At 35.0% G+C, this 23,340-nt stretch overlaps 1 protein-coding gene across 2 annotated transcripts in view; it reads left to right on the forward strand.

Annotated features, from left to right (window-relative positions):
* Nucleotides 1-23,340, forward strand: part of LOC136029220 (peptidylprolyl isomerase domain and WD repeat-containing protein 1-like) — a 76,794-nt gene that overhangs the window by 33,374 nt on the left and 20,080 nt on the right. For both annotated transcript variants that reach the window (XM_065707427.1, XM_065707426.1), the window contains exons 4-7: nt 2,864-2,951; nt 7,632-7,737; nt 12,406-12,624; nt 22,716-22,834. In XM_065707427.1, the coding sequence (XP_065563499.1) occupies nt 2,864-2,951; nt 7,632-7,737; nt 12,406-12,624; nt 22,716-22,834 (532 nt within the window). The remainder of the gene's footprint in view (nt 1-2,863; nt 2,952-7,631; nt 7,738-12,405; nt 12,625-22,715; nt 22,835-23,340) is intronic.

The following is a 23,340-nucleotide window of genomic DNA, read 5'->3' on the forward strand; positions in this document are numbered from 1 at the left end:
TTTTGGGACCGGAGTCATAGTGTCATGCAGACACCCTCTAAGTACAGTGAAGAAACTGTCATCATCTAAAAGCTGGCAATTAAAGCCCCAACTTGTAATAATCATTTCTGACTTTTGTTGTTCAACCAGCCTCCCAAGTCTCAAACAAGCCCTTGTATATTGCCTTTCAATAGATCATCACGATAGTTTGTGGGGAGGTAAACTGATACTGTGATAAAATCGCTGACATCAGGGACTCTGATCACTGTAAAAGAATCGCAAGATTCAATTAATTTGCAATGCAAAGGAGAGTGTGCAATGATCGAAATCCCCCCACTTGGCCTTCCGACAGATTCCCCACATTCATTCAATTTTTATACCAACAAGGTAAATACATCGTAAGGTACGGCAGGAGTCTCAGATGGGTCAATGATAGTGAATTTGAATGGGAAATCACCCTTTACGTTCAAATCTTTCATAGCATGGATTACATCTTTATCGAGCAAAGATGTACTAATTGTGTTTCTGCACTCTTTTAGTATAGTAGCTTATTTGACTAACAGCTCTCGTAAAAATCTTATGGCTGATGTGACAGATTCCTTGTCAAAAAGTGTCACAGTAGTGCTTACAACTGATTCATGGGGAAAATCTTTAAAATTCAGTGAACACTGAAATAAAATCTAATGCATAATTACTTGATTTCCGCCATTAATCTCAGTTAATCAAAGACGAAGGTTGAAAAAGATTGAATCTGCCGTGCAGATCACCATGCAGTTTAACCTTAATTAAAGCCGGCACGTACCTATGCGGCGCTTCCGGAAGGTTCTCTCCCCTCTTGTGCATGCTCCAAAACGATTCACGCGGCGGTGTCGACGCACCTTAAGAAAAAATTTGAAATTCGCTCCAATTTGACATGATTCTAGCAATTTGGCTATCTTTTATGAGATTAGCCGGAAGAAAAAATAAATCTTCTATTGGCAACCTCCAATCGGCAACGACGAGATAAAATGATTGTTCCCAGGGGAAATCACCGCTTTCAAAATAACCAAACAAAAGATAATTTGATTATAAAATAAAAATCTTCAAATAAGTGTCCACTGTGAAATCACTCACGATGTTAATAAGGGTTATATCCAAAGATGAGATATTTAGTCCACACGCTCCAGATCAAGACTACCTTCTTTTTTTTACGGTTGAATCCATTAAATGGCTTATACGTATAATAGTCCCTTATCGGAAACGTTGGCCACATTCTTTGCCTCACTACATTTTGGCTAAAAAAAAAAAAAAAAAAAACTCGTCAATGGTTCACTAAATTTGGTATTCTTTGGTGTCTTTGCTATGCTTTTGTTGTTGGATTCCTCAACCAGATAAAAACTTGTTATACATGTTCGCTGAGCTTGTCGTCCTCTTAACGTCACAGACGTTAAAGGACGTCTTTTAACTTGAATGTGTTCATCTGAATATATACAAGCCTGCTGTATGCCGAGTACCGGGGCCCAGCTGTGAAGCCGCCGAGCTCCCAGTACTATTATTTTAAACGGTAAAAAGACTTAAGCACCACCCTGTCGATCATGATTAACAATATGTTATTTTTCTCGGTAACGATAGACGGTGTTGTCTGTTTCTTCTTCCTCAGAGATGAACTTAACCTTCCTTACTAAAAGGGAAATCAATTCCCGGTAACGATAGACGGTGTTGTCTGTTTCTTCTTCCTCAGAGATGAACTTAACCTTCCTTACTAAAAGGGAAATCAATTCCCTTTACTATTTGAGCAATAAATTAGGGTTATGCTTTGAGAGTTGGCCATTCGTTGGAAACTATAGCTGTGTTCTGGAACAGGCAATGCATGATGCATTTTATTTTCATCGATGCTAGTTGGATTTGTATTATTCTTTTTTGTATTCCTTTATTCGTGGCGCCAGGTTCTGTTAGGTATCTGATTTATTACTAGTCTTTTATATCGCTCCATCATGATGTAATAAATAAATCAAGGGGCTTTTTGTTTGGGTTTGGTACCAGGAATAACTCTTTTTTTATGTCAGCAGCATTTTTGTTTACCGCTTGAAAATCTCCCCTTTGAATGGCATCTAGTCTTATACTTATACTTTTGGTTCGAGAAACAAGATGAATTTCAGGTTTTTTTGCTCGAAATAACTAAAAGGCTATCATGTCATTAGATACCAGGAGGAGATAACCACCTACGTTCTCTCTTATCTCTCAATCTTCTTATGCTGAGATATTTTCTATGAAATTGAACGGCTAAGTTTATACGACCAAAAAATGACATATTTTCCTATTATTGCTGTAAAATATATGACCGGTTTATTTCTATAGTCATTCTCACCGTTGAAGCGAAGAGGTTATAACCTCAGACGATCAGATGTATTTCCTGAGGATGGGGCTGGGAGGGAGTAATTGGAATTAGAAAGCATAAGCGAAGTTTATTTGTGGTCAGTATTTATCACTTTTACAGGGACTAGTCTTAGGCTGGACACTCTCCTCCTGCCCTCTGTTTGTAGATATTTTGCATTTCTATTTTATCTATAAGTATACTCTTATTTTTTGGACCTTCTGAAATAATTAATCTTTCCTGATTTTTTTTTCACTTCAGAGGATAAAAATAAGATTCTTAAAAAATATCTAGTAATTGAATAGAATAAGCATAACTATTCCTTTGTTGATTTACGTCTCAATGTTTGTAATGATCAGTTTTGTACTTTTGCTTTGTGTTTTCCAGTTTATTTCTGTTGTACTTGTTGATTACCAGGATCAAAACGATGGTACGTTTATGATAGCTACCTCCTGTTTAGTGAATAAAGTTTTCTATTCTATCTTACTGGAAACTTACATCCTTTTGTAAGAAAATTTTATCTTCTTTAAGATATGATAAATATGGCAGATCTAAGCTTCGTTCCTTACAAGTGTGAATGGATACACAAGGAAGGGGACGCATTGATTGTTCTTGCAGTGTAAGTATAATACCATTCCTCAATAATGTTTTTATGTCTTGCTCTTGTACATGTCGAAATGTACATTTTGATTCTTATAGACTCTGTTCCTCAGGTTTTTACAGTTTACAACATTTTTTTTCGTTTTAATTTGAATATTTTGTCGTAGCTTTCTGTAAACTTTAGATAATTTTTTTCTTTATGTTGTCAAGTAAACGCATAAATTGTTTCATAGATAAATATATGCTGTGAGTGGGACCTATAGTATGTTGTGGTAAATTGCAAAACAAAATTATTTTCAAATCATAAATCTTTGTTTAGTGATTTGAAAAATAAGAAGTAGAGCTGCAATATTTGAAACAAAACCAGTATTAAAACATGCCAAAGAACAAAAAAACAAAACAAAAAAAGAAACGACTAAGCTGAAATTTACGGTTGAATATTTGTCAAGTAAATTAAAAGTTGTATTTCGTGAAATCTCCAAAGCTTATTTTATTGTGTATTTATTTGTTGTAACATTTTTCCAGCAGATACTAAAGTAGCACTTACAAGGCTAATAAAATGAGCCAACTACAATTTTTTCTTCAAGTGTCAGAAGTGTAAACGATTTTAGAAAATTAATCCTCGGAATTAAGATAACCGTGAGAAACATAATTAATATTTTTATTAACTCTATATCTAAAGCAAAGGTTTTGAATGTAACTCTGTTATGCTAGGTCAAAATTACAACTAGAATATCTAGATAATTCATTTTTGTTCCGAGAAAATGCTATATTTTGGTTTTTATTTATAAATTTAATTTTTTTTATAGATTTTACCCCAAAAAATTGGATAACCTGAGTAGGTTTCCTAGTTGAGTTTTTTTTGGAGCATTCAAACTACCATTGTTTGAAATAAAATAAACTTAGAAATACTACAAAAGATTGTGGATGATGAAACAACTACTACTACTGCTACTAACAACTCACCACAGCACCAAGCCGCCTGAGGCCAACACAGCTACACACGCCCCTCCTCCATCCCAATCTATTCAAAACCTCTTTACACCCTCCCAGGAAGTTCCCATTTCCTTTAAGGAAATTAATCTCTTTAATGTATTTGTCTAGTATACCAAACAGGGATAAAAGTTTTACTAAAGTTCTCCTATCAATAGAATTTAACGCTTGCTCATAATCTATAAAACTGAGGACCAAAGGTGTTTGACAACTCAGATACTTCTCAATTATTAAATTAAGAGTGAAATTTTAGTCAACACATCCCCTACCTTGTCTAAAAATGCACTGTTCTTCTCTTAAAACTTTGTCTACAGCATCTCTCAGTCTAAAAAGCATCATATTGCTGAGTAATTTGCTACCTACAGAGACCAGACTAATGCCTTGATGATTACCGCACTCACTTTTATCACCTCTCTTATAAAGTAGTTTGATTAAGGTTTTCCTAAAATCGTTAGGTACTTTCCCTTTTTGAAAAATCATATTCATAATTTTCAATAACTTATTTCAAACCTCAGATCCACCATATTTAAGAAACTCATTTACCACACTATCAACACCTGGAGCCTTATTATTTTTTAGTCCTTTTAGTACTGTCGCTAATTCTTCCTCGCAAAACAAATCTTCCTTCAAATTCAAGGTATCACAAACCTTTTCATTTTCTGCTATATTATTTCCTGCAACTGTATCTCGGTTTAGCACATTCTCATAATGTTCCGCCCATCTCTTTTTAAATCTTTCCTTATCACGAATTGTAGCCCCGTTCCAATCTTTAGTTGGGACACTCCCTCTCAATTTATTAATGTTCTAGTACAATATTTTGCTATTGTGCCGTCTAGCTGCATCTTCCAGATCCTCGGCAATTTTTTCCATGGCCTCCACTTCAAACCTGAATATAAAATTGGAAATTCAGCTCTTGAATTTGAAACACTGAGGTATTAAATGTAGCTAATAAGATAGTATGGGAAAACAAATACACTATTGCTCTATCTGGTATTCAAGCTCACTAAATTGGTAACCATTTAGTTCTATTTAAGGCTGAGTGCAGTGAAGTATATTTATTCTAGACACTAAAAAACTTTAAGGTCATTTTCCAAACATTGGTAAACAATTACCCCGTGCCCGGAAGCGCAAACGGGAATAAGTAGTTGGAATATTTAATAATGTAAGGTTTTTTTCCGAGTGATGGTTTTATTTTCCTTTATGCTGTAAGATTATCTGCCAGCAATTCATCTTTATGATAACCATCACCGCAATGTTTTGAAAGAACAGTATAACCTGAGCAGACGTCTGTCCATTTGTTCATGACATGGCAGTCCTCTTCTGACCAGTCAAGAAGAAGAGAAACGGCGGAGACAATATTTCTCTCCCGGTCTCAACCAGTCCATCCCCAAAAACCCTTCCAGATCCCATGAATGCCAGTTTTTAAAGATGACATATATTCAGGCCCAACTGTTTATGTTGAAGTTGACAGCGCTCTAAGTCCTTAAATAATGGGAAAGCAGCTGGTCTTAACGGCATTGCACCAGAGCTACTTAATATGTAGAAAGTCTACTAGAGAACTGCTTTTTAAACTGTTGGCGAAAATATGGGGCGTTGATGATGGAAGAAACAGAATATAGATGGAAGAAAGTTGTGATCGTTACACTTTTCAAGAAAGTAAAGAAAGTGACATGTGGTTATTGGAGAGGAATAATACTTAAGACAATTGAAGGTAAGATTTTTAGCCAAATTTTATTGAACAGAATTCGAAGACAAGTAGAATTTTGTGCTAAGAGACGAACATTACGGCTTTCGACCGAATTTATCCTGTTGCGACCAAATCTTCAGCCTTTAGGTACTGTTTGAAGAATCAAATGAATAACGGGTTCGAATTATCCTGGTTTTCATTGACTTTTTTAGAAGCCTTTGATTTTGTCCGTCGCAGAGCGATATGAGATAATGGGGAATTCTTTGGCTTATGGAATCCCTGGAAAATCATTAAGAAGATAAGAACCCTCTATGAAGGGTAATTGAACTTGGACAGAAAGAGTGGCTTACTGTTGAGACTGGCTTGAGACAAGTAGCCTCCTATCACTGATTTTATTTGCCATAAGTTTAGACTTCGTCTTGTGATCTTGTAGATTCTGTGGCTGCTTACAATTAAACCCTCAAAGACATTTACACGACTACGATTTGTTCGACAACATAGCGCTTTTTTCTCATTCCACAACAGATATGCAGTGGAGTATGGAGGTAGCTTCAAAAGTCTCCCAAAGAGGTCTGTAGATCAATATGGGAAAAACTAAGTCGATGTCAAATGGCGCATTGCTTCACTTGCATCAGGTCTAAAAGTTGGGGAAATTGAAATGTGGGAAATTAGAGAAATCACATACCAGGATAGTACACTAACTCAAGACGACAGTTATGATGAAGATATTCTGCTCTAGGTTGTATATGCTGGTGCAGTATTTTCTCAATTAAATAATGTTTGGAGATGTAGCAATACTCTTTGAAGCTGAAACCGCACCTGTTATCCATATTGGCATTTGATAGTAGTCCTGGAGTCTATCTAAGGCTGCGGAGGAAAGGTTGCTTGGACTTGAGAACAAATGCTTGCGAGAATCCTTGCGACTAGCTGGGCTAATATAGCACCTAATTCCCAGATTAGGTCTCTCGCTAAGCGACCACAAATAACCGATGAATTCAGAAGAAGAAGATGGCGGTACTGATTCGAATAAGGTGGGGAAGCCTTCCATATAAAGTATAGTGCTGTGCCCCTCCAAGCCTCTGGAAGAGTGGTTGACTACAGACCATGGTTTGTCGTTCTTTAGAAGCTGAGATAAAAGGTCTACGTTATTTCATCAACAAGCTGTGGTCTTTTTCTCAGAGTTGTCTAACTTGGAAATCAACTGTTGCAAACCTATACGCCAGCAGGAATTGAAGGACCTAAGACTAAGTAAATTTTTGTTGGTTTTACCACGCTTCGATTTGCTGGTTTGACAATTGACTCTTGAGGAGGTGGGATAAACCTGACTCGTCCGAATTGAGTTTGATTTTATTTTGTATAAAGGTTTAAAATTAAAATAAAGTCTTTTTGCTCGAAAAGTGCCATTTATGTTCAAAAAAGGAAACCATTTTGCCCTCTATAAACAATTTTCCAAACAGTGTCCCAAGGAGACAGTCATTTCCTTTTCATCTTCCTGTGAAAAGTTGTTGTTTCTGAATCATGACAGCTGATTAGGGCGTCAAAAGGTATATGGATATTTAAGTGATAGTAAAAGCGTGTTAGTTGTCTGGATTTTGTTCAATAGTTTGAATTTAATAGTTATAGTTTTAATAAAATTGAAATTTAAAAATGCTCTACAAAGATTGTTTCAAAATTATGATTGTATATTTAGGTTAGACTAAAAATTTGCTGTATCCTGAAGTTAATTAAACATGAAATTAAGTTAATGAGATGGAATTATAAAAAAAGAAATATGCTGTTGCTGTACCTGGTATTTATAATTTCTTGAAAATATGTAAAAAATAAAGCTTCCAAGAATATACTCTTGTTTTTCGTTTCGATCTAGGTGACCAGAGTTTGTGACAGCATTAATATGTAATTTAGAATTCATAAAGTCTGTTTGGGTTTTCATTTGAAACATCCAAATTTTGTTTTAGAAGACAAGATTTTGTTCTAGAAGAATATTTTGTTTTTCATACATATATGTATGTTCTTTTACAGTTCAGACTCTGAAAGTCCGAAGATTTACGTATATGATGCACAAGCAATGGATATGCCTTTGAAAGTGCTTGAAAAGCTGCACATGAAGCCTGTTACTGCAATGAAAGTAAGTCTTGTAAAATATTATGAGTACTGCCGCTTTAAATTAATAGAAAAAAAGAAGAATAAAGCTCAAATAAGGGCAGATGTGGTATTTTTGTGATTACTATTGGCCAACTTAAGCGTTAAATTTGTAGATCTAACCTAGTTTATTCAGCTGTAAAATAAACTTGCATGCTATTCGGCCTGTTCGTGGGTCATACATCCATTTGCAAAATTCTAAATTATAGGTGGAAATTTTCCATTGCTAACAGTATTTCTGTAATGAGTTTCTTTTAGTACCAAATTTGGGAATTTTGGACTCTTTTAATCCCAAACTTATAATGTAGTTAATTTTGTTTAGCACTAATAGCACCAGGAGCATAATGGGAAGAAGGAGCGAATTCGTATTAATTTCTGATGTTTCTTTAGAAGGATTGTTAATGTTTTAGAAAGAAAGAATTTAAAAATATGATTAAGCAAAAACTTTTTATGCTAGAAAAATTTAGATCAGTTTTGAGTTAAAAAAAAGTACATTTTTTTTTCTGAATTCAAAACTTTCCGAAATTTGAAAAAAATACCACCGTTAGAACATTATACATAGAAGCTGTAAAGGACACAAAAATTTTTTGTATTTCCAAAATCAGCCTGAAGATTTCTACTAGAATCTCATATTTTACAATACAACACAATGCTTTGTTCCAGTCAAACACAGTGTATCATAGGCAGCGCAACAGCGCTGTGATGGGGGCACAATGTATTATTATTTTCTTTTTTTCTTTTAGACCAGAGAACTTCGTATTGAAGGAGTAAATCTCGAAAAGGTCTCGTTAGATTGGAAATTGGTAGGGCTTGTGACTTTTTTAATAGTCGAAAGCGATTGGAGGGCAACTAACACACCTATCCACGCCCACCATTTCTCCAAACACATTCAATCAAAATTTTGAGATAACTTCAACGTAGTTGAAAGGTCCGGAAATTATGTCTTTGAGGATGAGACCCCCACGGAGCCCTTAAGGCAAGGATTGTAAGTTATGCCCTGGGAGCATATAAGGTCTATATAGAAAGGGTGATCGTTTAAATTTCGGAAGGGGTTAATTGGATGGCTAATAAGAAGTTCTAATGTGCTTTTTGAGATTCAGAGTGATGGGAGGGTGGATACCCCCCCCCCCCATACCTCATATTTTCCCAAAATACATCTGATAAAAATATTGAGGTGGCGATTTGTTCTTTTAGAATTTTCGACAAAGGCTCATTCGATTGGAAATTGAAAGGGCTACTGCCCCTTTCAATAGCCGAAAGTGATTGGAGGGCAACTAAGTACCATTTCCCTCTTCCCTCCCTTTCCCTCAACCTTTCCCTCAACTCCACTCCAACGCCCACTATTTCCCAAACCAGCCAAAAAAATTTTGAGATAGCCATTTTGTTCAACGTAGTTCAAAGGTCCAGAAATTATGTCTTTGAGGATGACCCTCCCCCCTTCCCCGCTCCAGAGCTCTCGGGGCAACGGTTGTAAGTTATGACCTGGTGGTATATAAGGTATATATAGAAAGGGTGATCGTATAAACTTTGGAGGGGCTCATTGGACTGGTAATCAGAAGTCCTAGTGTCTTTTCTAAGATTCAGAGTGACCAGAGGGTGGATACCGCCCCCTCCCGATACCTTGTATTTTCCTGAAATGCATCTGATAGAAATTTTGAGATGGTCTGTCGTAGAAACTTCATGGCCCATTCGATTGGAAATTGAAAGGGCTATTTTTAATAGTCGAAAGTGATTGGGAGGACAACTAATTCCTCTCCCATGCCCACCATTTTCCCAAACACATACAGTTAAAATTTTTAGGATACAAACAAAATACGTTTGAAATGTTTTCACCTTTCTTACTTTCATAAATAAAAAAAATTATCAATACCTTAAGGAAGAAATATCACTATATCTCAATTAAACTGGCAATCTATGGTCATTTGTTTTTGTTTTGTTTTTTTTTTCAGTAAAGCGCATATTGTGTTCTGGTCTTGAGATGGCATGGGGGCCATCAGCCCTACACGTTTTAATTTTTTCCCGTTTTGAGTTTGACTCGGCTATTTATTGTAATTTCTGTTCGTTTGAGTTTCATTTATTTATTGATAGTGATTTGTGGTAGATTTATGCTTGGAAGATTAATTGACTTTATTTTTTGCTCATTCTTGGCCTCATGGAGCTCTTAACTTTGTCTGAAAAACTTGTTTTATGGAAAAAGTTTTTAAAAAATTAATATTACAAAAAAAGAAACAAAATATACAAGTAACTTTGCCTCTGTCAAAAGGCTTGAAAGCTTCTTCCAAATAGGATTGGAAGTTTTAAAGTGGGAGCACATAATGGAGCACCCAACTCACTATCAGGTAAAAATGAGTCTTTTGCGCAGGAAACCATATGAGGTCAACTGGGGGCCATGAAACTTTGGCAAGTGAAAGTTCAAATCGTCACAGTAGCTGTAGCTCAGTAAGGGAACCTATGTAAAAACAAAAGAATTATTTTATGCTATATTCAGATTTCATGAACCCTACAACGTATAATTGCAAACAAGAGACAATCCAAAAATATTTGTATAGTAAGAACGAAAATGGAGAATGGTTGACATCAATTAAGTAATGAGTAAACGGGCGAAGCAGAAGGTGACCTCTCAGAAGAATTAACCTCAAATCATGGCCTATATGAGCATCATGAAGTGCGTGTTAACTGAAATGAATTCAAGATAATGGAATTCCCCTTGCAGAAGATATGAATGTCACTTTTCGATTTTTAACTGCTAAGGTCTTACTTCCAAGGCATGAAAAGAAACAAGGCTAGTGAAGAAGAATCCAGTACACTAACGTATTAGCTTTCCCATGAGCTAAATTTTTTTTTTATCAACATAGATTTTGTGTGTTATTTGTTTGATGAACGAAAAAGGTGATATACTCTAACGGCTGTTTATTTATCATTTATTATATTATCATTTATTTATCATTATTATTATATGCAAAGGACAAATTATTGCCTTATGTTAATGGTGCTTAGTTGTTTAGGTGGCATTGGGATAAAGGACCTTTTACATAAAAACTACGAGAGCTGGGTATTGTCAATGTTTGATCAGAACCGACACTGTAACTGGCTGATAAATGATTAATATAAATTGGCTAATCTATTACACATAAATAAATTAGCTTAGAATAGGAAATCAAATTTTTAATGATAAATTTCAAATATGTATAATTTTATAAAGCTAGATATTTTTTAACAGTCTGCGTGCGGCCTTTAAACTGACATATTCAGACGAATTGACGGAGGCGATAAGAAAAATAGATTACATATTAAATATACAGAAAGTGATAGACTAAGCATATTATTCAAATATTTATTTCGTGAAGTTGTATTACTAACTTAACAAGCTCACCAGTAGTCTTTTATTTAAACAGTGGTTTCTCACTGGTATGTGGGGGAGGAGGCTGTGTTCCCCTCTAAAACATTGGCTGTGTTCACCTCAATGTCATGACATTTTACAAACGATGCAATGGTTGCTTTGAATTCCGGTCGGAATATTTAAAGACACTGCAAGAACAATTTTCCTCCGTTGAAACTTAAAAAAAAAAGATTGTCGAGTAAGAAATTGTCGTGAAAGTATTTGTGAATCAATTCAGTATTTGCCAGAGAAGTTAACTATAACAAATTTGGGTTTCTGATAACTGTAGTGATAAAAAATGTTTTTCAAAATTAACGAAAATTTCGAAGTTTAGAACTGAATTCACTGAAAAATAATATAAACCGTATCATAGGCGATGCAATAGCCCTGCCTATGATAAAGGTGGCGAAACCTAAAGCAAAGCACTGTCTAAAGTGAAGAGCGAGGTGGGCTCTATATTTTATTTTACTTTTTTTTACCAAGCCACTTCATATGGAAGAAGTTTGGTGGAAACTTCGGTGCTGGTTCATTTGATTGGAAATTGATAGTTCTAGTAACCTTTTTCAGAGTCAAAAGTGGGTTTAGCTGCTTAATTGCCATCGTGCAACGTAGGGGGGGGGGGGTCATCAATCCCGTGCTTTGTACACCAATCCTGTTTTTCATTTGTAGATTTCTCCAGGTACCCTTTTATTGCCGTGTCTACTCTAGCTGAGCATACAGAGTTGCGCCACTGACCCCAGTTTCAAACCAAATAACCTGCAACACATCTTTCGTTTTTGATCAAACCTTAAAAAATATAAATCAAACTCCAAACAATACAAATCAAAATTATCATAAAACTCTTGCTTTGTGTCAACAAAATTAAAATAAATTGTCTAAAAAGCTCTCTCTCTCTCTCTTTCTTTCTCTTAATTTCTTTCCTGTCTTTGTGTCTCTCCCCCCCCCCTTTCTCTCTATTTCTTGGTTCTGTGACTAGCAGATACGTTTGGATGTGACAACCAAATTCGCGAATTCTATCGGGTTACTACTGTGGCTGGAAAATTTAACCTTATACTATTCTTGAGGCATCGCATACTGTATCTTTAGTGTTGACTGGTATTTTATTAGTTTTCATTATTATCCGTGATATTTTTTGTTTCTTTTTGGATACGTATTTATTAAGCTAACACATCCATCTCTGCTCTCCGTTGGCTAATTAGAGTTTCTTTAGTTAGAAACCTTAATTTAATTAGAGCTAATTAGATAATTCGTTGCGCATAAAAACATTTCTTACAGTATAACTCGAAATATGAATTTGTCATTTCATTTGACCAACAAGGTCTAATTGAATATTGGACTGGGACAAAAGGAGACTTTGATTTTCCAAAAGCTGTCAAGTTTTCATCCAAATTAGATACAGACTTGTTCACGCTGGTCAAGAACAAAACTTATGCTGTGTCTGCCTGTTTGTCTCCAAATGGACTAGAAATGGCTATATATTCTGCAGACAGACAGGTAATTTTTAAATGTACAGCTCAATATTAGAAAACTACTTTTTCTTTACATCTTCATGTACATTTGTCAACAACTTTTCTTTTTTACTTGCGTCAGGGTATTTTTGAAGTAGATAGTACTTATATAATTGGTAATTTTAGTAATTTGGTAACTTAAAAATTATAAATAATTTCTTAGAGCACACTGCCTTTCCATTTACGAAACTAGTGAAAGTATAGGAAAATGGGTATAATATTTCAAATTATACAGCGGATTTTTTTTGATTTTTTTTTATTGATAGTAAAGGCCTGAATATTTTGGCTTCACGCTCGGAAACCTTTATCAATGGAAAAAAAAATCTAAACTAAGTTAAACAGTACATATAAAGAAAAGAAGAAGAACAAAAAAAAAAAATCATAAACAAAAAACAAGAACTTTTGTGAGTTCTTTTGTTTTTCTTTTGTGCTTTTTGTTTTAGTTTTTTTCTTTTCCGTTGATAAAGAATCCTGGACGTGAAGCCTAAATATTCCGACTTTATTATTATTAAGAGTTTTTTCTCTCTCTTATTTGAAAAATTATATCTGTTTTTCTATACTTTTATTTGTTTTATTTGTGTGATTAATTATAACGCTTATAGAGCGTGTTGAAGATGAAAGGGGGTAAAAAAGGCTGTCACTTCTCTCCAACGAAATGTACAGTTTTATCTACAAAAAGTGGTGTCAGACGGAGAAAAAAAAAATACCACGTTGAAAAACAATTGGGGGATACATTGCACTTCGCGCAACACGCACATTGTGAAATACTTTAGTAGTCTTTTTAATACACAATAATTTCTGATGAAGTGCGCCTTGCTGAAATAGTTTTTAGGATCTTATGGTATTATCTTGATTTCCGTATAGTCTTCTGTCCCTGCCATGCTCGTAGTTGTTTATCTTTTCGTTTTCTTCTTCCTAGTTGTTTATTTTTGTCTATATTGAATGATAAAGGTTTTTTAACTTATTGTTAACTTATTATTTTTAACTCTCGGAATACTTATTATTGGTTTTGTTGCTGAAGAAGGAAAGACTTTCAAAAGTTGATAATAGCTAAACTGATAAAAGCTTGCCTTTTTCATAGGCATTTAGGTCGCCAACAAGTTACGGCAGAAGCCTATAACCTTTCTTTGACGATAGATCATTAATTTATAAAAGATTAATATATGTTTTCATATATATTTGTATGTAGACTATATTTAAATGGACTGCGTTAATATGAACTATGTTAAAAAAAAAAAAAAATATGCAGCCCCATGGCAATGTGTTAGTTTTCTTTGCTTAGATAGATTTTTAAGTTGCATACAAAAGAGTAAAAATAGCATTCAACTTTAAATTTCATGTTTCCAAGTTCTTGCAAATCCAAAAAAAAACTCTGTTTTATTGAACTGAAATCTACTGAATGTTTTCCGCTTTATTATCTCCAATTTATATAGATTTCAATAAAGAAGGTTTCCCCATTCTGATGGGGTGAGGGCTGGAGTTGGTTTGACTGTCTGAGAGTAGTCTACAGATGATTGGTGTCTTTATCATTTGCATGATAGAAACTGTTTTACGCAAAGCACTATTTTATGGTTCAAATGTAAAAGCGAAAGACGTTTATTGGTTGAAATTTGGTAAACCTCTAAGCAAAGACATTGCAAGTAATTTCTGCAATTTAGATTTACGCTGTCTTTGCCTCTACGTTAGGTTTCTGTTTTCTAAAAATTAAAAAGGTTTTTTTTTTACTCTCGATTTCGTTCATGTGGTTCGGTCATTGGAAAACGAAAGTTTATATTGAACGAGGAAATTGGTTAAGTAGCATAGCGTTTGGATCATCCCAGACCAAAGACTATAAGATTCATAACGCCCGAAAACGTGACTTGGAAGTTTCAGGTCTCCTGTCAGGTTGAAAACTAGATCCCTGATCCCTGGCCCAAGCGGACCACAATGCAGAAAAAATAGAAATTAATTTTGAATGTATCAAGCTGTGACTAAAAATAATATGCCCAACAGTTTTTTTTTTCATCTCGAATTGGTTTAAAATTTCAGTACATGTAGACAGGAATAGGTCAACCTCAATGAAGAGAACATTAAAAATAATTGATAGCATCGATTTGTGACGATGCCACAACATTTTGTTTTGTCCGATTGCCTAGACTTATATGGCAAATAGACTAGACCAAAAGAGGTACCCTGGGCTCAGTAAATGGAGAAAAAATTGAAAAGAATTGGCTGCATCAATTCATGACGCAAGGATATATGAAAAAAATTACATCGTTTCCTCTCTGATTGGCTTGAAGCTTACAGGGGATGTTGAAAGGGGCATAAAAAGCCTATCGAAGATAAAGAATAATGAAAAAGTTGTTGCATGTATTTTTGACGCCGAAATATGCCCATTTTTTCGTTTTCGATTGGCTTGCAGCTTTGTGGGCGTGCAAACTGGGTAAAAGAGTGTAAAGGGACGAACGTTCGAGAATACGTGAATTTGATCGATCCATGATGTCCCAAAATGAGTGAAAAATGTTTTTTCTTCGATTGACTCGAAGCTGTCAGGTTATGTAGACAGGGCTAAAGCCACCTCAAAGGTAAAGAACAATTTTAATGCTTTTAAAATGCTACACAGATATTTCGGCTCATGTTAACATTATTCAAGTTACATTTTCATTTTTTGTCGTTTCCTGGTTAAGAAAGTCATATTCCTCAATCCATCAAGACCTTAGGATAATATCTTTATTCACTTTTGAGGTAGTGTCATTTGTTCAAAGGAAATCTTTTATTTATCTTCACTGTGCTTTAGAATTCACAGTAATATACCTTCACCGCAATATAAGGAGAAAACTTCCCTAACTACAACCAGCCTTTTGCGTAGAATTTTATCTCTAAGGGGCACGCATTTCACAATAGGACATGACTTTGAAAAATAGTAGAAAATGGGGAAAAAATAGGATGCCAAAGTAGAATTCGCATAGATCTCAACATGCTAAGGTTACATTTCTGGCCGTCCAAACGGCTTCCAGGGAATTTGGAGACATCTCAGCTACAAAATGGAACTTGAACGCATTTATGGAGTCAAATTTACCTAATGTAGCTGGGTATCGTTCCGACGTTGGGGATCGTTCGTGACAGGTTTAAAAGATGTTTTCGAATCTCTAGCTTTAGACATTACTCTCTCTGGTGTTTTAAATTATAGGCCTTCTTGTAATACTACTACTACTACTAACAACTCATAGCAGCACCAAACCGCCTGAGACTAACACAGCTACGCAAGCTCCTCGTCTATCCCAATCTATTCAAAGCCTTCCTCTTTACACCCTCCCAGAAAGATCCCATTTCCTTTAAATCTTTCTTTATGACATTCTCCCAAACCAGACGAGGACGACCTGCTTTTCATTTAGCCCTAGATGGTTGGTTGAAAAGGACAATCTTCGGCAATCTGTCATCCTTCATCCGCAGAACGTGCCCTACCCATCTCAATTCTTTTTTTTCATTATAGCACTAGAAAGCAGGATTGAACTGCATTTCTTCGTACAGCTTACTGTTTGAAATACGGTCATTCAGCCGGGTACCCGGAACAATCCATAGGCAATTTCTCTGGAAAACATCTAGGAAATCTTCATCCGCTTTTCGGAGCGCCCATGCTTTAGAGCCGTGTTTGACCACTGTCGTCACTGTACCTTCCAATATTCTAATCTTGGTTTGCCGACTTATATTCATATTCTTCCAAACTTTTTTTAACTGTTAAAAAAAACCAGAGCATTTGCTATTCTACTTTTAACGTCTTTTCTGCTCCCACCGTCTCTACTAATAATACTACCAAGGTAAGCGAAGCTGCCCACCTGATCAATCTTTTTGTTACCCAACGTCACCTTTTCATCTTCACTTATTCCTAGCCTTAGTGACTCATTCTTCATAATATTAATTTTTAAACCTATTCTAGTATCCTGAACCTGTAAAACCTCTAAAAGTTCATTCATTTTGCCCACACTTTCATCTAGGATGCTTAAACCATCAGCGTATACTAAGTCCAGGAGAGTTATTCCTCCCTATTTGATTCCGTGGTCTCCCATTGCCTTTCCTGTGCTCCTTAAGAAAAAGCCCATCAAAATGACCCATATAAAGGGTAATTGCACACGACCCTGATTAACTCCTAATTTAATGCAGAACTAACAGCTAACCTCATTTCCTACCTCAACCGCAGCAGTGTTACATAGCACTAATCACGATAATGTATTCGTCTGGTATATCATATAAAGATACGGCCTTTGCTAAAGCTCTTATATCAACAGAATCGAACATTTGCTCATAATCTATAAAACTGAGGACCAAAGGTTTTGGACAACTAAGGCACTTCTCAATTATTGACCTAAGAGTGAAAATTTGGTCGACATATCCTCTACCTTTTTTAAAACCGCACTGTTCTTCTCTGTAACTTTGTCTACAGCATCTCTCAGTCTAAAAAGTATCATATTACTAAGTAATTTTCTACCTACAGAGACCAGACTAATGTCTCGATAATTACGACTCTCACTCTTATCGCCTTCCTTATACAATGGTTTAATTAAGGTTTTCCTAAAATCGTTAGGTACTTCCCCTTTTTCAAAAGTCATATTCATAATCTTCCGTAACATATTTTCAACCTCATAGCCACAATATTTAAGAAACTCATTTACGACAATATCAGCACCTAGAGCCTTATTATTTGTTAATCCTTTTAGTACTGTCGGTAATTCTTTATCACATAACAAATCTTCCTTCATATCCAAGGTATAACAAGTTTTTTTTTTCATTTTCCTCTATATTTTTTCCTGCAACTGTATCTCGGTTTAGCACATTCTCAAAATGTTCCACCCATCTCTGTTTAACTCTTCCTTATCACTAATTGTGTCTCTATTCCTATCTTTAACTGGGACAAGTCCGGATTGACAAGTTCGGGTGCAATATTTTACTATTATACCGTCTAGCTTATATATTTATTGTGATACAATAAACATATACTTGGAATTAGTTGCAAAAGCAAAATATAGGTTATTGACTGCGCCTGGAGGCTCCTAGCAGAAGGAGCAAGTATATTTGTTAAATAAATACATACTAATAATGCCGTTCTTTTGAGGAGTCACAATGCTTGATTCGTCGATTGCTCAATCTGCACTACTGATGATAACAAACTTAAACTTCCTGAAATATGGTTAACTCTTGAGTATGTTTTTCGCTATTAGTTGCTAGGCTTGGAATTCAGAAACAGTAAATGATTCTTAGTCGGTTGTTGCATTAGAAATATCTTTTATTATATACCGAGTTGATTAAGTACTTTTGCTAGCTAAGGTCTTGTAATTGCTATTCGACCGCAAATAACACTCAAGGATATATTTTCCTGGAATCTTAATGGAAAATCGTATTGAAATCGAGAAATTGATGTGAAATTGGGATTAGAAAAGGGAAAACTTCCAGCATCAGCCTATTACTGCTTTTTTTAACTTTAAAAAGGGATTAGAGATATGATCCTACTCCCGATTTTCCATGATTACTTACCGATTTAGATTTCTAATATAAGCATTAGCTTAGAACCATCAAAATGTTTTAGTCTCCTCCCAATTTAAAAGACCATGGAGTGGAATGCTCTTTATATCTATTTTCTTTCAAAGGCATAGAAAATCAAGTGACCAATTTTCCATTTAAATTATATAATTTGTTTTCAGGAACATACAAATGACGCTAATCTTTTGAGGCTTATAACGTAGCCTAAAAAACTCATTCTCCTTTCTGTATGTGTATGAAAATTCATTCCTTTCAGAATTTAGAAATACCGATTGGCCAATTAAAGTTTTAAATTTGATACATCTATTTAGTTTTTAGTAAAGTATAAATGACCTAATATTCTTTTTGGGGGTCTGAGGGGGGGATACTCACTCATCGTCATTTGTGCTCAGTTCAGGTTTCTTTTGTTCAGTCATAAGAATTTCTGCTTATTTTGGGTAAGACATCTACAAGTCTGTTTCAGGCAGTTTAAGCTTCAAGTTAGCTCTATTCTTTTTATGGAAGAGAATTCCTTTTTTAGTCAGATTATTATAAAACAGATGTAAATAAATAAACTAGAGGAAATAGCTATGGAAGGTTGCCAGAGTTAACGATAGAGAAAGTCTTTTTTTTTTTTTTTAAGACCAGGGTACTTCGTATTGAAGGAGTTGTCTTAGAAACTTTGAAAAGGGCTCATTTGATTGGAAATTGAAAGAGCTAGTGCCTTTTTTATAGTTGAAAGTGATTGGAGGACTACTAACCCCCCTCCAGCGCCCACCATTTCACCAAATACATCCAATGAAAATTTTAAGATTTCCAATCCAATCAAATTTTGAAAACTATTTTGTTCAACGTAATTGAAAGGTCCGGAGATTACGTCATTGAGGATTGAAAAAATCCCGCAGTCTGGGGGTAAGGGTTGTAAGTTATGCCCCAGGGACATATAAGGTTTTTATGGAAGGGGTGATCCTGTGAACTTCAAAAGAGGCTCATTGATTGGAAACGTATAGTTTTAAGATTCAAACATGATGGAGAGCAATTACCCCCTTCCCCTGACATCCTCTTTTCCTGAAACTCATTCAATTGAGATTGTGAGATTACAATTTTGTTATCAATAGTCAAAAAATCTTATAACAATGTCTTAAGGGTGGACACAACCCCCCCCAAAGCCCACAGGCAAGAGATGTAAGTTGTTCCCCGGGGTATTCAAGGTTTTTATGGAACAGGTGGTTGCGTAAACTTTGAACCGGATTGGGCTCATTTGATTGGAAGTTGGAAGTTTTCTGGGCTACTACTATTACTACTTCTGCTCATACTGCCCTTTTTAAGAGTTAAAAATGAATGGAGGGTAATCAGCACCACCAAGCCTATCAATCCCCAAAACTTATCCGATCAAAATTTTAAGAGATCTTTTTTAGTTCAGCCTTGTTGAAAGGTCCAGTAATTATATATTTGGGGATGTCAACCTTCCAACAGTCCTCAGTTCAAGGGCTGTAAGCTAGGCAATTCGTTTATTGTTTACACATACTGTATGTTATTGAGAAAGGTGTGCATGTTTGAACTTTACTTTCTAAGAAGACGAAGGACATTCAGGTGAGCCCTTTCAGAGAATATTGACGGGAATGCCAAACAAAATTAAAACACTTTATTTGTATACGGATTGTCAAAAGGGTGTAACGAAGGAATAACTGAGTATATTAATTTGGAAAATTCAGGAAATGGTAAGAGATATGATCATAAAGGCAATCTTGCATGCTACCAATACTACTACAACTACCACCACTACTACTACTACACTACTCCATTTACAATACTGAGGGGAAATTCGAACTAAATCAAAAGATGATATGTGCATGTACACTCTCAAAATCGCGTATCTCAAGAATTGATTTGGGTATTAAGTTGGAACTTTCAGAGAATGCTTAAAGGGGAGTATCGTCTCGCCAAAAGGCAATATATGCACACTACTGCTAATACTACGGTTGCTGGTACATTTACTACTACTATTACTACTTCTATTGAAACTACTTGTAAGGTTAAGAGTATTGAGATGAAAATTTCAAGAAGTATATGAAGATACAGGTTATCAAAATGATATACCAGCAATGTCATAACAATGGCTGATTGTATTCAGTTGAAACTTCCCGGACTGAATAAGAGTGATGTTCTACTGAACAAAAGGCAATATGCGAATACTTGTAATGCTAATAGTACTACCGTTATTCAATACATTTACCAGTAATATGAATGCTACGACCGTAACTACTATTACAACTATGCCTAAGGGTATAAAGGTGAAATTTTCAAGGAATTTTGAAGGGGAAGGTGAACTGAATCACAACACGTCGTCTGAATGGAGGTTTGTCAAAAGGGTGTCAATATCTTAGGAATAGTTTGGTGTGTGAAGTTGAAAATAACAGGGCTTGTTGTGAACGATGTTGAACTAACCAAAAGAAAATATTTGCGTCCTATTGCTACTGCTTCTACTTTAAAGTTTAGGATACTACAATTAATTCTGCTGCTACTACAGCTATTAAAACTGGGGATTTTAAGGCGAAAATTTTGGGATATATAGAAACTGTATGAAACTAATTCGAAACACGCTATGCCCACACTGGTTGTCAAGCGGACGCACCAGAAATGCTTCAGGAACGGTTTATGGTATTAAACCGAGGCTTTCAGCGTGTGTTGAAGGGGATGTTAAGGACACCAGAGGTGCTCTGCGCATATTACTACTAATGCTGCTATTACTATTGCGACTGCGCAAGCTTAGGGCATTAAGGAGGAGCTTTTTAGGAATATTTAGGTGGATGTTGAAATAAATCAAAACAAACTATGAACATGTGGACTTTCAAAAAGTTGACAAAGTAATATACGAAAATAACTTGTATTATTAAGTTAGACGTTTTTGGGTAAGTTGTGGGGGATTTTGAACTATCCAGAAGGCATTATGTGGATACTTTTAATAATACCGGTACAGTCCTGTAGTATAATAATACCACCACTGTAACTAATGACGGTAAGGGCTTAAGATGAAACTTTCAGGGAACATTTAGGAGAAGTTTCAATTAAAGGAAATTCAAAATAGCGTATAAGCAATATCATCGGTAGCAATACTCTGTAATTACTAGAAATATCATTGAAACTTGTAAAAGAGCTAATTCGATTCAAAATTGAAAAGTCTAGTGCCCTTTTCAAGAGTAAAAGAGATTGGAGGGTAAGCAGCCTTTCTCCCAAGCCCATTCATTTTCCAAACGCATCCAGTCAAAATTTTGAGACAACCATATTTTTTTCAGCATAGTAGAATGGTCCAGCAACCATGTCTTTAAGGGTATTGGACATGTCAACCCCCACAATTATGCAGTTGACGTAATATGCTTTAAAACTATATTCTGCTCTAAGATAATTAACAAGGCATTGTGTTTATGGTTGCCAATAAGACACCTCTACAATATATTCAGAGCAACTGGGGGTATCAAATTGAAACTTTTGGGGCTGCTACTATTACTACTTCTGCTCGTACGATTTAAATCAATAAAAAGAGTATAAGTGTATCCAGGTTGTCACAGAGCATAGACAGAATCTTCTGGGAATGATATTAGGTTTTATTTGGATTAAAAATTGTGGAAAAAGTTTCTCCAACATACAAATATTAACTCAAACTATGGATTCATATAGAAAAAACTGAAAAGATATAAAATGTTTTCATTTTTTTCCATGGAAAAGACCATGTAAAAAAAAATGAACAGAAATTAATTCAAAAAAACGTTTTCCACAAAAAAGTTTTTCAAAGAAACGCAAAAAGCTCTATTTAGCCAGAAATAAAGTCAAATAATCTTCCAGGCATAAAACTACCACAAACCACTATCAATAAATAAATGAAATTCAAAACGAACAGGAACTACAATAAATAGCCGAGTGTAACTCAAAACGAGCAGAAATTAATATGAATAGGGTTGATAACCCCCATGCGTTCTCGAGACCAGAACATAATTTGGGCTTTACTGAAAACAAAATACCTCTTAAATATTTTCACTTTTTTAACTTTCATAAATAAAAATTATCAAAACTCTAAAGAATAAATATCAGTATATGTCAATTAAACTGACAATCCATGATTATTTGTTTTTTGTCTTGTTTTTCAGTTAAGCGCAAATTATATTCTGCTCGTGAGAAGGCATGGGGGTTATCAGCCCTACTCATGTTAATTTCTGTTCGTTTTGAGTTTCATTTATTTATTGATAGCAGTTTGTGGTAGTTTTATGCTTGGAAGATTATTTGACTTTATTTCTGCTTATTTTTGGCTAAATAGAGCTCTTTACTTTGATTTGAAAAACTTGTTTTGTGGAAAATTTGTTTAAAATTAATCCAATATAAGACGAAAATTTCACTATCACAAAACGATGAAACTAGAGAAAAATCGGTGCGTCGAAAAACTAATTGTAACAAAAGATCGTCCATGAAAGTTTATTAAGATTAAACGTGTCTGTAGCATGTGTTTGTGCGCGTAATCCATGTGTGTAATTTATGTAATTTCGGATGTGTGTGTAAACTCATTATGTTTCTTATTGCATTTGGTTTCAGATAAGCATCTTTAAAATTCTTACTGGAAAGTTAATCCGTGTTATAGACGAATCGTTGAGTCAGTACAACGAAGAACAACAAACGAAACATTCTATGACCGGAATGGAGTTTAGCAGGAGGTAAAAATTTTGAACTTATTTTATTGATCCATGGACAGCCAGAATGTCTTGGATATATAACTAACTATCAAGGTTGTAGCCCCTCCAACACCATCAACAGCTCTTTAATAGAAAAATATGCAGATTTATTTCTTCCGCCTGCTTTAAATTTGCAGGACGAGTGCCATGCACCATTGGGACATGAGAATGATGATTTACAGATAATAAGTTTGGAACGACTTAACATAATTTGAAATGTTGTTATCACAAGTCGCACAAGTTTGGAACGACTTAACTGAATTTAAAACATTGTCATCGCAAGTTTGGAATGACATAGCTCAATTAAAAACATTGTTATCATGATTCGCACAAGCTTGGAACGAATTAACTGAATTTAAAACATTGTTATCACAAGTTTCGCAAGTTTGGAACGACATACCTCAATTTAAAATATTGTTATCACAATTTGCACAAGCTTGGAACGACTTGACACAATTTAAAACATTGTTATCGCAAAGACGGATCAT

This window comes from Artemia franciscana, chromosome 7, assembly GCF_032884065.1.
Source record: "Artemia franciscana chromosome 7, ASM3288406v1, whole genome shotgun sequence".
Taxonomy (NCBI): domain Eukaryota; kingdom Metazoa; phylum Arthropoda; class Branchiopoda; order Anostraca; family Artemiidae; genus Artemia; species Artemia franciscana.